At 41.8% G+C, this 15,380-nt stretch overlaps 1 protein-coding gene across 1 annotated transcript in view; it reads left to right on the forward strand.

Annotated features, from left to right (window-relative positions):
- ppfibp1b (PPFIA binding protein 1b) overlaps positions 1 to 12,048 on the forward strand; it is an 86,392-nt gene extending 74,344 nt beyond the window's left edge. The window contains exons 24-29 of the mRNA XM_023971103.2: positions 5,468 to 5,590; positions 7,250 to 7,375; positions 7,601 to 7,789; positions 8,004 to 8,162; positions 8,500 to 8,565; positions 8,975 to 12,048. Coding sequence (XP_023826871.2) covers positions 5,468 to 5,590; positions 7,250 to 7,375; positions 7,601 to 7,789; positions 8,004 to 8,162; positions 8,500 to 8,565; positions 8,975 to 9,058 — 747 coding nt within the window. The 3' untranslated portion in view covers positions 9,059 to 12,048. The remainder of the gene's footprint in view (positions 1 to 5,467; positions 5,591 to 7,249; positions 7,376 to 7,600; positions 7,790 to 8,003; positions 8,163 to 8,499; positions 8,566 to 8,974) is intronic.
- The last annotated feature ends 3,332 nt before the right edge of the window (positions 12,049 to 15,380 follow it).

A 15,380-nucleotide genomic window follows, 5' to 3' on the forward strand; every position in this document is an offset into this window, starting at 1 on the left:
TCCCTCGCCCTCCATTTTGCAAATCTGACCATAATTCTATCCTTCGGATTCCTGCTTACAAGCAAAAACTAAAGCAGGAAGCACCAGTGACTCACTCAATATGGAAGTGGTCAGATGAAGTAGATGCTAAGCTACAGGACTGTTTTGCTAACACAGACTGGAATATGTTAGGAGATTCTTATGTTGGCATTGAGGAGTACACCACATCATTCACTGGCTTTATCAATAAGTGCATCGATGACGTCGTCCCCACAGTGACCAAAAGCCATGGATTACAGGCAACATCTGCACTGAGCTAAAGGGTAGAGCTGCCTCTTTCAAGGAGCGGGACAAACAGGCAAAGCGTCAATACAGGATTTTAAACCTGTCCCTGACTGAGTCTGTAATACCAACATGTTTCAAGCAGTCCACCGTAGTCCCTGTGCCCAAGAACACAAAGGTAACCTGCCTAAATGACTACTGACACGTAGCACTCACGTCTGTAGCCATGAAGTGCTTTGAAAGTCAGGTCATGGCTCACATCAACACCATTATCCCAGAAACCCTAGACCCACTCCAGTTTGCATACCGTCCCAACAGATCCACAGATGATGCAATCTCTATTGCACTCCACACTGCCTTTTCCCACCTGGACAAAAGGAACACCTACAGTTCAAGTCAGAAGTTTACATACAGTTAGGTTGGAGTCATTAAAACTTGTTTTTCAACCACTCCACAAATGTCTTATTAACATTAACAAACTATAGTTTTGGCAAGTCGGTTGTGTCATGCACAAAGTAGATGTCCTAAATTGTTTTTCTAACAATTGTTTACAGACAGATTATTTCACTTATAATTCACTGTATCACAATTCCAGTGGGTCAGAAGTTTACATACACTAAGTTGACTGTGCCTTTAAACAGCTTGGAAAATTCCAGAAAATTATGTCATGGCTTTAGAAGCTTCTGATAAGCGAATTGACATAATTTGAGTCAATTGTAGGTTTACCTGTGGATGTATTTCATGGCCTACCTTCAAACTCAGTGCCTCTCTGCTTGACATCATGGGAAAATCAAAATAAATTGTAGACCCCCACAAGTCTGGTTCATCCTTGGGAGTAATTTCCAAATACCTGAAGGTACCACGTTCATCTGTACAAACAATAGTACACAAGTATAAACACCATGGGACCACGCAGCCCTCATACCGCTCAGGAAGGAGACGCGTTATGTCTCCTAGAGATGGATGTACTTTGGTGCGAAAAGTGCAAATCAATCCCAGAAAAGCAAAGGACCTTGTGAAGATGCTGGAGGAAACGGGTACAAAAGTATCTATATCCACAGTAAAATGAGTCCTATATCGACATAACCTGAAAGGCCGCTCAGCAAGGAAGAAGCCACTGCTCCAAAACCGCCAGACTACGGTTTGCAACTGCACATGGGGACAAAGATCTTTTTTTTGTTGAGAAATGTCCTCTGGTCTGATGACACAAAAACAGAACTGTTTGGCCAGAATGACCATCGTTATGTTTGGAGGAAAAAGAGGGAGGCTTGCAACCCGAAGAACACCATCCCAACCATGAAGCACGGTGGTGGCAGCATCATGTTGTGGGGGTGCTTTGCTGCAGGAGGGACTGCTGCACTTCACAAAATAGATGGCATCATGAGGTAGGAAAATTGTGGATATATTGAAGCAACATCTCAAGACATCAGTCAGGAAGTTAAAGCTTGGTCACAAATGGGTCTTCCAAATAGACAATACCCCCAGCATTCTTCCAAAGTTGTGGCAAAATGGCTTAAGGACAACAAAGTCAAGGTATTAGGGTGGCCATCACAAACCTGACCTCAATCCATAGGAAATTTGGGCAGAACTGAAAAAGTGTGTGTGAGCCAAAGAGCCTTACATACCTGACTCCGTTACACTAGCTTGTCAGAGGAATTGCCAAAATTCACCCAACTTATTGTGGAAGCTTGTGGAAGGCTACCCAAAACGTTTGACCCAAGTTAACCTTTCTAGGACACACGTTCTGCTAGCGAACCCCCCCCCCCCCCCCCCAACATTCCACTGAAAAGGCAGCGCGCGAAATTCAAAAATATTTTTTTGAAATATTTAACTTTCACACATTAACAAGTCCAAACAGCAAATGAAGATAAACATCTTGTTAATATACCCATCGTGTCCGATTTAAAAATGTTTTACAGCGAAAACACAACATATATTTATGTTAGATCACCACCAAATCCTAAAAAGCACACAGCCATTTTTCCCAGCCAAAGATAGGAGTCACAAAGGAAGAAATAGAGAAAAACTAATCACTAACCTTTGATAATCTTCATCAGATGACACTCATAGGACATCATGTTACACAATACATTTATGTTTTGTTTGATAATGTGCATATTTATATCCACAAATCTCGGTTTACATTGGCGCCATGTTCAGAAATGCCTCCAAAATATCGAGTAATTACAGAGAGCCACGTCAAATAACAGGAAATAACTCATCAGAAACTTGATGAAAGATACATGTTTTACATATAATTAAAGATACACTGGTTCTTAATGCAACCGCTGTCAGATTTTTTAAAAACTTTAGTAAAAAGCACACCATGCAATAATCTGAGACGGCGCTCAAATATAAATAACATTTCTCCGCCATGTTGGAGTCAACAGAAATACGAAATTACATCATAAATATTCCCTTACCTTTGATTATCTTCATCAGAATGCAATGCCAGGAATCCTATTTCCACAATAAATTGTTTTTTTTGTTCGATAATGTCCATTACTTTAAAACTAGCAACTAGCAACTTTAGCTAGCATGTGTTAGTACACGTGTCCAAACACTGGCGCAAGTGAAGGCAAACGTCGGATGAAAACTTCCAAAAAGTTTATTACAATCGAAATATAAAGAGCTGCCGTCAAACTTAGTAGAGAATCAATCTTCAGGATGTTGTTATCATATATATCCAATAACGTCCCAACCGGAGCATTTCTTCATGTCTGTATAAGTAATGGCACACATTGCCATTCCATGACTAGCGCGCATGACCAGGAACTGGCAATCTGCCAGACCAGTGACTGAAACACCTCCCATCCAGTCCCACATCACACTAGAGGCTTCATTCCACGTTCTACTTACTGTTGACATCTAGTGGAAGGCGTATGAAGTGCAAACGGATCCATAAATTACAGGGAATTGAATAGGCGATGACTTTAACATCGACCACTCTCAGAATTCTCACTTCCTGTTTGGAAGTTTGCCTGCCAAATGAGTTCTGTTATACTCACAGACATAATTCAAACAGTTTTAGAAACTTCAGAGTGTTTTCTATCAAATGGAAATAATAATATGCATATATTATCATCTGGGACAGAGTAGGAGGTTGTTCAATTTGGGCACCAATTCATCCAAAAGTGAAAATGCTGCCCCCTATCCCTAAAAAGTTAAGCAATTTAAAGGCAATGCTACCAAATACTAATTGAGTGTATGTAAACTTCTGACCCACTGGGAATGTGATGAAAGAAATAAAAGCTGAATTAAATAATTCTCTATACTATTATTCTGACGTTTCATATCCTAAGACAGGGAATCTTTACTAGGATTAAATGTCAGGAATTGTGAAAAACTGAGTTTAAATGTATTTGGCTAAGGTGTATGTAAACTTCTGACTTCAACTGTATGTGAGAATGCTACTCATTGACTACAGCTCAGCGTTCAACACCATAGTGCCCTCTTAGCTCATCACTAAGCTAAGGACCCTGGGACTAAACACCTCCCTCTGTAACTGGATCTTGGACTTCCTGACGGGCCGCCCCCAGGTGGCAAGAGTAGGGAACAACACATCTGCCATGCTGATCCTCAACACGGGGGCCCCTCAGGGGTGCATGCTCAGTCCTCTCCTGTACTCCCTGTTCACGCATGACTGCATGGCCAGGCACGACTCCAACACCATCAAGTTTGCCGATGACACAACAGTGGTAGGCCTGATCAACGATGAGACAGCCTATAAGGAGGTGGTCAGAGACCTGGTGGTGCCAAGACAACCTCTCCCTCAATGTGATCAAGACAAAGGAGATGATTGTTGACTATAGGAAAAGGAGGACCAATGCACACCCCATTTCTCATCGACGGGGCTGTAGTGGAACAGGTTGGAAGCTTCAAGTTCCTTGGTGTCCACATCACCAACAAACAATCATGGTTCAAACACACCAAGACAGTCGTGAAGAGGGCACGACAAAGCCTATTCCCCTCTCAGGAGACTGAAACGATTTGGCATGGGTCCTCAGATCCTCAAAAGGACCTCTGTATCAGGTGTCAGAGGAAGGCCCTAAAAATTGTCAAAGACTCCAGGCACCCTAGTCATAGACTCTTCTCTCTGCTACTACACGGCAAACAGTACTGGAGCGCCAAGTCGAGGTACAAAAATCTTCTTCTACCCCCAAGCCATAAGACTCCTGAACAGCTAATCAAAAGGCTTTTCAGACCCCTCTTTTACGCTGCTGCTACTCTGTATATAATCAATGCAGAGTTACTTTAATAACTCTACCTACATGTACATATTACCTCAACTAACCGGTGCCCCCGCACATTGACTCTGTACCGGTAACCCCTGTATATAGCCTTGTTTGTCATTTTGCTGCTGCTGTTTAATTAATTGTTACTTTTATTTTAAATKTTTTACTTATCTATTTTTTTACTTAACACTTATTTAAAAATCTTAACTTCAAGCATTGTTGGTTAAGGGCTTGTAAAGTAAGCATTTCACTGTAAGGTTGTATTCGGCGCATGTGACATACAATTTGATGTGAATGGTCCGCCACCCATAGGACAACTCAATATAAGGAAGGTGGGTGTTCTTAATGTTTTGTTCACTGTGTATCTGAACAATACATTTAAAAAAAAATTGCATCTGATTGTGAAAGATGTCTTTAATGACCACACCTTTGATTACACATGGGATAGAAATTATGGAAATTATATTTTCTGTCAATTCTGATGGGTGTATTGCATACTCTGAAAACAGTGTAATGTACTATCATTTACAGTACTGTAGCATATACTTTCTTTGCTATTGGATTAACTGGTTGTTAAAACAAGTAAATTGAGAAGATATTGTTGTTTCAGTGATTAAATCAAACTGTTCTCATGGTATTTCACATACCTATATTTTGAATATAAGACTTACTGCGTTACAAGTGTTACCAGTTTGGCATTTTGTACTAGAGTTTTGAAAAATCACTGCATACTTGTGAAAATAGCACCAAAGCGATTGAAAAAACCCTGGTATTATCTTGATATTACTTCGGTCAAGACAACCAAATTAGAATCTCATCAGATTATATGACTTTACCTGCTGGGTAGTAGTTTTTTCTTTGCGCAATGAGAAACTCATCACTAACTCAATCTATGAGTGCTCCTGCCGGCTTTTTCCGTCTGACCTGACATATTACTCTTAACATTCTTGTTCCTGTGTGTCCTCTGTTAGGATGACCTGTTGTCTCTGAAGGTGGGCAGTGTGCTCCACCACCTCAGCATCAAGAGAGCCATCCAGGTGCTGCGCCTCAACAACTACGAGCCCAACTGCCTGCGCCGACGGCCCTCCGATGAGGTAGGACCACTGGTCGTTTTCATTAGGCAACAAACGAAAGAGAACTGACTGAAACAGGGCTTATTGTTGCTTTCTGTTGTTTTAAATTGTTTCCTGGTGTGGGCCCTAATTAACAGCCCTGGTTCCAGGCATACATGAACACTTGTCAATGCTACTGTGACTGTTGTGAAGGCTCATGTCCTCACCCATAACCTCTGGCCACGTCCCTCCATTGCCACTCACCTCACCTGTCTTCACTTTGCTCATTAGCACCCTTGACTATTTAAGCAGCAGTTTCTCCCTCTAGTCTTCCTTATTCCTGTTGGCGAATGCATGGGGCGGCCAACTTATATTTTCCTTTCAATGTTGTGCTTGACGGACAATAAACATGTTGAGCTCCTTTTCGAGAAACTCCCCGCGGAGCAGTTTAGCGAATTCAAGCATTTCGTCTGTACAGTCGTGGCCAAAAGTTTTGAGAATGACACAAATATTAATTTTAACAAAGTCTGCTGCCTCAGTTTGTATGATGGCAGTTTGCATATACTCCAGAATGATATGATTAGTGATCAGATGAATTGCAAAGTCCCTCTTTGCCCATGCAAAATGAACTGGAACCTGCCACAAAAGGACCAGCTGACATGTCAGTGATTCTCTCGTTAACACAGGTGTGAGTGTTGACGAGGACAAGGCTGGAGATCACTCTGTCATGCTGACTGAGTTCGAATAACAGACTGGAAGCTTCAAAAGGAGGGTGGTGCTTGGAATCATTGTTCTTCCTCTGTCAACCATGGTTACCTGCAAGGAAACACGTGCCGTCATCATTGCTTTGCACAAAAGGGCTTCACAGGCAAGGATATTGTTGCCAGTAAGATTGCACCTAAATCAACCATTTATTGGATCATCAAGAACTTCAAGGAGATCGGTTCAATTGTTGTGAAAAAGGCTTCAGAGCGCCCAAGAAAGTCCAGCAAGCGACAGGACCTTCTCCTAAAGTTGATTCAGATGGCTTGGTGTCAAGAAGGGCAGCAAAGAAGCCACTTCTCTCCAGGAAAAACATCAGGGACAGACTGATATTCTGCAAAAGGTACAGGGATTGGACTGCTGAGGACTTGGGGTAAAGTGCTATTCAGCTGATGACCACATTAGTAGATGTGCACACTTCAGCCAGATTACCAATGACCAGAACGTAAACTGGATCCAGAACCTCAAGAGATGCTGGCGCTGTGCCCGAAACCACCAAGCTTAAAAATGCAACCAATCCACAACATTATACTGCATCCTTTCCCCTAGTGCTCCTGTGTTTGTGTGAAATAAAACCCCACTATTTGGATTCCTGCTTCATCTTGTTTCATTTGCATTCTTATCGATGCGCCATGGTGGCACTTTGAACTCTGGACCAGTCAAACCTCCTTGTAAAGTCCACCTTTTCTATAGTTACTGTACCATCCCCTTTTTGTGTACTCGTTCTCCACTTCTTCAAGCTACACAAGTTTTTGATTTTTGATTTCACCTTTATTTAACCAGGTAAGCTAGTTGAGAACAAGTTCTCATTTACAACTGCGACCTGCCCAAGATAAAGCAAAGCAGTGCGACAGAAACAACAACACAGAGTGTTATCAAATCCTGTCGCTCAGTCATTTGTTGTGTTGATAAACACATTATTTTCTCCTGATTTGTCAGAACAACATCACACCAGCAGAGATCTCCCAGTGGACCAATCACAGAGTAATGGAGTGGCTGAGATCAGTAGACCTGGCGGAGTACGCCCCCAACCTGAGGGGCAGCGGCGTGCACGGGGGACTCATGGTGAGAAAGAATGATCAGATTTAATGTGACCCAAAATTGGCTTGATAATTGTGGGCCACAAGTTTGAACTCGAATATCTAAAACCAGATAGCTGGGAAAACTGGGTAGAAATTATAATGGGTTATTTCGTCTATGAAACTTTGGTTATTTTGAATTTTATCTTACAATGAGAATGGGATGTGTCTCAACCTATCCCACATCTCATAATGTTCCCTCTTCCCCCAGGTGCTGGAGCCTCGGTTCAACGTGGAGACCATGGCCCTGCTGCTGAACATTCCCTCCAACAAGACCCTGCTGCGGAGGCACCTGGCCACCCACTTCAACCTGCTGGTGGGCTCTGAGGCCCAGGGGCTCAAACAGGATTGTCTGGAGAACCCCGACTACACCCTGCTTACAGCCACCGCCAAGGTCAAGGTAGGGGTCAAAAGTAGTGCACAATATAAGAAATATGGTGCCATTTTTGGATGCAGCCATGGTTTTACTGTAGGTAGGGGTGAGGAGTGATGGTGAAGGGGAAGACGTGGGTTTGGCTGTGGTAAGATATTGTTCTCATGTGTTTGACACTGGTTTTGGTTATTAACTTTAGTCTCAATTAATAATAATTTGAGAATTAATCTGTTCCCACCAGCTGAGGAAGATGACGTTTGGGAGCTTTGGCAGCCTGAGAAAGAAGAGGCAGGATGAGAGTGAGGAGTATGTCTGCCCCATGGATGTGGAGATGCCAAAGGGACGTAGCTTCCAGAAAGGCTATGAGCTCTACGAGGACGATCTGGATCAGCTAGAGCAGGTCAACTTCTGGTCTGGTCCCAGATCTGTTTGTGTTGTCTTGCCAACTCCTATGCTGATTGTTGCCCACGCATTTTATTTCTCTGTAGTGGCGGCATTGTGCTCAGTACACATAAGTTCTCCAAATAATAAATAAGTCATCACATCATTACTTACATTCAACCACCACCTTTAGATTGTTCCCTAAATGTTTAGAGTTTGGTCGTCAGTACCATAACAGGAGATGGTAGCACTGTGCCTAGTTAGTGTTCAGCTGCTCTGAAAGAATACACAAACAGGTCTACTAACAGGTGTTCTTAGTAGTGGTGTTGAGTGTCAAACCTTATCTGTTATTGTAGATGGAGGACTCCGAGGGAACTGTGAGGCAGATTGGAGCCTTCTCTGAGGGCATCCAAAACTTGACGGTACGAAGGAAACTATCTTCTTTTTATTCCTGTTTTAACTGTGCTTAAGTGTTATGTTGATAACAATATGTCACTATATTTGGGTAGTCCCATATAGATGATCAACAGATGGTCATGCGATCAACGAACCAGCTGTTGATAAGCAACTTCTTGCTAAGGTTACGGTTAGGTTTAGAATAAAGGTTAGGGTAAGGGTTAAAGTTGAGGCTTAGGGTTAGTGGATAGTTAGTTAAAATGTTGTTGACAGAGTATTGAACATCTACTAAGGACTATCCAAATAGTTGTACCTAACAATATTTTAGGGTATAAGAGGCCTTTGTGACGTAAATATGGGAATATTTCAGTGGGGTTTTTACAGTTCTTCTCTAGTATTAATTCCTATTTTCCTGTATTTCCTGTCGGTTTCCAGAGCATGCTGAAAGATGATGAATTCTTCAAAGAGATCTCTAACTCTCCCAACCCCAGCGTAACAGATGACGATTCCAACGTTTGAGGCCAGCGCCATGGGACTAGCAAACCAGGATTGAAATACTATTTGGAATAATTTAAAATACTTTAGCTGTGCTTGATTGAGCTTGCCTTTTGGGATGGAATGCAATAGGAATAGAAAAGTCCCAAAAGTGGCACTCCAGGCAGGCTAAAGCAAACACTCAAAGTATTTGAAACCAGGTGTGCCACTAGCACACACTGACTCCACCGTACCCTCCAACAAGCACCAGATCTCCTTTTAGTATTTAGGCATAACTTTTTTATCAGTCCACATGACAACAGACACAGTCCGTGTCTGTTGTCATGTGGACTGATACACTGTTGTTTTTTTAAGGTGCTGTGAACGCTAAAATACCACCRGCAGGATTAACAATTCAACTCGCCCCTGTCTACCCAATAGCAGGTCAGTTATCAATCCTCATTAATCCCTACAGATCTGATAGATCCTGCTCTGCCTTACCTCTGAGCTAGTCTACAGCGAGGGACTGTTCCTCAAGCTCAACAGTAAAGGCCTTACAGTAAAGTGGGCTATCCCCAAAGTAGAGTGCCTACGAGGGGTCGCCCTCCTCTGGGTTGGCTTTTAGCCGAGAGGCACCCCTTCCTACGACTCCTACCAATGCACTCAGTACCTATAGTTCGGGTCCCAGGTTCCTTTATACCAGCTACTCGGGTTCCCTATGGAATGATTAACCAAGAAAATTAGCTAGAGATCCTCAATTAATCAAGCATATTTCAGAAACCTAGAGTAAAACAACATGCAGTTGTATGACTCTTTGATGACACAGGGTTTTACAACAATAAAGTGAGTTTATTCAAACTTCCAGAAACAGGCWTAAAAAAATCCCCAATCAATTATAAGCAAACATTTACTGTAAATTAAATTGATGGACAACCTTCAGCACCCTTAACTAAATCCCTGTTGGGGTGTTCCAATAAAATGTTTTTTCTGTTACAATTTTATGAGAAGCACAGTATTTAATAACAAGAAAAACCTTATACAACTCTCAACAGTTTTTTGGCTCCCCCCACAGGATGATCAGTCCCTCAGAAGGCGTCTAGAAACTCTAACAGCTACTTTACCACACCTCTATCAACCTTAAGGAATCCTCCTAGAATTTTACTTTAACTGGGTATACCTAAAATGTAAATTTAATAAGTAAACAAAAACAAATCAAAATATATTGTAGGCTATAAAGCTACAGCAAAAATCTTCTTCCAGCAGTCAACACAGGCTTTTCTGGCAAGCTTAAAGAGAGCCCTTCTCTCCCAAAAAATCATAGCTCTTTTATACCATCCCTTTTTCTTTCTGCTAACTCATTGTGGTTAACACCTACCCTAATGACCTCCAGTGGTTAACACCTAATGTGGCCATCGTTCAAAAAGGTGCTTTTTCAGCCCCCTTAACTCCCACTTTTTTCTCACCTAAATTGGATGTCAATCCGCTTCACCCCTAAACGTTCTAACCTGGAGATTTCCAGATCAAGCTAACATCCTTAAACACATTTTTTAACTAATTATTTTTTCACATTACCATTCCCCACTTGGCACCATTTTAATCCCTCTCCAATTTAACTAATTACTTCCATTACCTCTTAAATATCCAACAAATTAGACATTTAATCATTACATTTCAACATTATAGCCTTCCATTATCAACCTCCAACCTCTAAGGCCTTGTTCCTCTAAACTTAACAAACATAGTCTATATGCATCATACCTTAAAGCAAACATCACATTAACTATTTTACTGGATTACTTAAATCACACATTGTTAACCCTCTTACTAAATTATTCTAATCACCCTTTAATCACCTCTGCCACTATACTTTTCTCCATGCTTTCAAACTTTAACATTTAACATATTTAACCTTTAATCATCAATTAATTTATTTTACTTATTTTTCTTATTTTCCTTAGTCAATGTCAATATTCATTCTGGTTGTGTGTGTGTGTGTAAACGAAACTTCTTGAGTGTGGGCATATGCAAATGTTTCTCTAAAATGTCAGAGAACTGGGCCTTAGCCAACTACTATTGACAGTACAAGTCCATTTTAACTGTCCTATTTGGAGAGGAATTATTTCAGAGCAATATGCCACCATAATTTGCCTACCAGCTGGATACTGGAGACATTTGTACTCATTGTTTTTATACTAGCCATCTTTCTGTGGAATTTAAATATTAAAGTGAGCCATATCAATATCTGATAAACCCTTTTTTTACGTTAAGATGTAATGTAGGGCTTTTGCAAAGTCTAATATGTAATTTTAAAGAATATGTTTGTTAAAAAGCCAGAGTCACTGTCGGAGGAAGGGAAAAAATGTTTATATGCTGTGCAGTTTTGCCCAAGTTAAATGAATGCCCCAAGACAGCTGCTATGGTTTACACAGAAAACCGGACTATTTCAGCGGCAAMATTTTTATTCTTTCAACACATCGCGCCATATCCTAGACACTCCCAGTAATGGTGTTTATTTGAATGCATTTGCACCTATAATGTACAGTTCAAAGAACATAATTCCTTTTTGAAGTGTCATTGCATGTTATTGAAGCCTTTCTTGTCGCCAGAATGTTGTACACCTGCTAACGGAATATGTATTTCTTGTTTATTATAATTTGTACTGAGATAACTATTCATAAATATTGCCAGATAGCATAGTTATTTTGAGAATACCGTAGCTAGCCTGGGTGCCAGTCTATTTCTGCTCTCTTGCCAACTCCTTATTGGATTGGCAAGAGAACAGAACGTGACTGACACTCAGGCTGTTGTAGCATGTTCAAAGAGTTGAGCGATAAAGCAATGACACTTATGCAACACCCTAACCACATGAGGATAAAGTTTGTACTGTGTACTGGTTGAGTTTTTACCCATTTCTAGGGTCAATAAATTCATTTAAACTGTCTAATTTCTCAAGTAGGATTGGAAATTTAGAAAATAAAGCATATAGGTTTGTTTTGCAATGCAGATTCATTACCATTTAAAAGCCTTTACCTCCATGTTTGTACAGACTCTTATTTTTTTTCAAGTCAATGAAGGGATACTTGAGTCACAGACCATTTGTACATTAGTTGCCCAGCTTGAACAACTTTGTTTGCTGTTTCCTACTCTTTGTGCACTTTAAGATGGTTTGACAAGCCACTATTTGCAGAATGATGAACAGATAAAACACATTTACACAGATATTAAAAGCAAAATAGAGGGTCAGGACAAGAGCATTGCMGCTTCCTTGGTTCTGTTCAGGCAGAAGTAGAGTAGGCTGCTGTGTGTGCCATGTTCTTCATGTAAAACTACAACTGAGCCACTTCATTCACAGTTGGCTGCTGTTGATGTAGTCTGGACAATGTATTTTGCATGGCAATCACCTTGATCGTCCATCATGATATAGTGGTCGTGAGCTAAACTAGGGATATAACTGCAACTCTATAATGAAGAACAATGACTGGAGAGGTTTCATTGAAGGAGGAAAATAACACTGAACTCATCTAAGGGTCTTGTAAAGGGATTTAGTATTTTCCATTGTCTCTAATGGGGAAAGTCTTTCAATAGCGCTAGACTAAACAGTTTGCTCTAGGTTCAAATTGAGATTTGAGGTTTCAGTCTAATATTTCTGCCGACATGGGCCTGGGAAGCTCTCAGGAGCTGACTGAGGAGATGCAGAGGGGCGTCCAGTCTGAGGTCTTCTCCCAGGCATCTCTCCATACAGCCTGCCAGCTGAGGACCTTCCTGGGCTTCCAGRACCAGCTGCAGCCCAGCCTGGACACCCTCAACGACATCTTCCTGGTCCAGTTAATCTCCTGCATAGYGAGGGGTCTCCACAACCGCATTGTCACCAGCAAGATGACCAAACAGTAGAGCCTGTTGCTGGGGTGGACTGGCTCTGGACCTTCCTGGGGCCCGACGGGGGGATCCTAGTACAGTTCCCAGTGCAGACCTGATGGATATCAGACCAGGCGAAGCCCAGGCCTCCAGACGCTTGGTTGGATGCTGAGTGGTGGGAAGCAGCACAAGGGAGAGGGCAGCTGCCGATGCGCTGTTCTGGAACAAGAGTCTCTTGAAGGAGTTTTGTGGCCTGGTGGATACGGACTGTTTGTGGAGGGTGCTGGTGTTCGCCCTCCCCGGGAGTCCCATGGACGTTGGGGGTGATGCTGACGACATGGGGACCTCAAAGACTGGCTCTGGATGGAGAAAGRTTGCTCAAGGGCTTCTTTGTAAACACAACCTCTTCCCTGTCTGTCAGAGAGATGATGGAATGCTGCATGGAAACGAGATGTGGGGAATATTTGATTTATGCAGGGGCTGTCTGATCGTGCCTCATTTGACCCATGCTAACATGTACAGTAACTGTAGGTATACAGTGGTTCCTCCTTTAAAAGTTGTGAGCTTACACCGCGGGACTTAGAGGTACCCGGCATCACGGCTTCATTGTGCCATTACAGTGCCATCCGTTTTGTCACCAAAGCCCCATATACTACCCACCACTGCGACCTGTATGCTCTCGTTGGCTGGTCCTCGCTACATATTCGTCGCCAAACCCACTGGCTCCAGGTCATCTACAAGTCTTTGCTAGGTAAAGCTCCGCCTTATCTTAGCTCACTGGTCACCATAGGAACACCCACTCGTAGCACGCGCTCCAGCAGGTATATTTCACTGGTCATCCCCAAAGCCAACACCTACTTTGGCCACCTTTTCCTTCCAGTTCTCTGCTACCAATGACTGGAACGAATTGCAAAAATCACTGAAGTTGGAGATATATCTCCCTCACTAACTTTAAGCGTCAGCTGTCAGAGCAGCTTACCGATCGCTGTAGCTTTACACAGCCCATCTGTAAATAGCCCAACTACCTACCTCATCCCCATATTTGTTTTTCTGCTCTTTTGCGCACCAGTATATCTACTTGCACATCCTCATCTGCACATATATCACTCCAGTGTAAATTGTAATTACTTCGCCACTATGGCGTATTTATTGCCTTACCTCCTTAATTCATTTGCACACACTGTATACAGATTTTTCTATTGTGTTATTGACTGTACGTTTGTTTGTGTAACTCTGTGTTGTTTTTGTCGCACTGCTTTGCTTTATTTGGGCCAGGTCGCAGTTGTAAATGAGAACTTGTTCTCAACTGGCCTACCTGGTTAAATAAAGGTGAAATAAAAATCTATTTTAAAAAATTGCTCCAGACTACAACAAGGGGGAGTTAGAGCACTCATTATGCATTTGGGTCCTAAGGTTTTTATATGACCAATCATATTGAGTGGTTCCAATGACAAATTTGACACAAGCCTGGTGACTTTCTTCAGCAAAGATGGCTGACAAAACATTACGGGGAAGCAAATGTAAGTCATTATAACGTCATAACGAGTAAAGCAAGAAATGTACAATTGAGAGGAATATGTTAATGTAGAGACAAACGATGGTGCATATTTTTTTGTCATTAAGTTCATTTACGAAAATCGCTATTTAGCAAGTTAGCTGACTAGCTAACATTAGCCAGCTAGTTAGCTGGTGTAATGACATGAGTATGAAATTGTAATTTGTGTTTAATGTTTTAGGGACTCAACAAACCAGGCTGTCTTGGGAAACAGTGGATGTAAAGAATCTAGCTTGCTAAAGCATTTACTTCAAATTGAATGTACAATTGTGTAAGCTTGCCTTGTCGTGCAATGCAGCAGAAGTAACAGCTAGCTAACTATTTAACGTACGCTAACCCCATTCCGTACAAATGTGTGCGACCGCGACATTCAAACGATGCTGCAAAGAAAACTAATGGGACTATAGGGACTGTGTTGACATCAAAATCTGTGGTGTGAACTAAGTTTCTGTTCAAGCGCTGATTGACATGTTAATGGCTTTATAGTATTGGAGAAAAGTTGAAAAACTGACCCCTCCGACACTGTACGTTACATTGTGACGTGTCATGGCGTAACGTACAGCACGCATAAAGCAACTAATCCTGTCTTACAGCCTCTCTCCACCAGGTGTAGCACTTCTCTCACCGTTTAAAAACAAGAAAGGGACAGGGTAAGGGGGGATACCTAGTCATTTTTTGCGTCATCACCGCAAGCTATCATGACTCTCAAAAGCCGCTGTTTAGTTCTGAAGATCACTTTAGCACCGCCCTAAAAACCCGATTCAAATTCGACACAAACCTTCAAATAGGTATGTAATGACACATATAAACTCTTTATAGTGTTTTATTTACATTTTAGAGGCGATAAGGTGATAAGTTGGACAGATCGAGTGAAAAAAGCYGTTTCCCCACACGACATCTCTCCTTCTCACGTTCACGCAATAGGTTCAGCTTCCCCACCCGCCATTTTTAAAGAGG

Source organism: Salvelinus sp. IW2-2015, linkage group LG26 (genome assembly GCF_002910315.2).
Source record: "Salvelinus sp. IW2-2015 linkage group LG26, ASM291031v2, whole genome shotgun sequence".
Taxonomy (NCBI): domain Eukaryota; kingdom Metazoa; phylum Chordata; class Actinopteri; order Salmoniformes; family Salmonidae; genus Salvelinus; species Salvelinus sp. IW2-2015.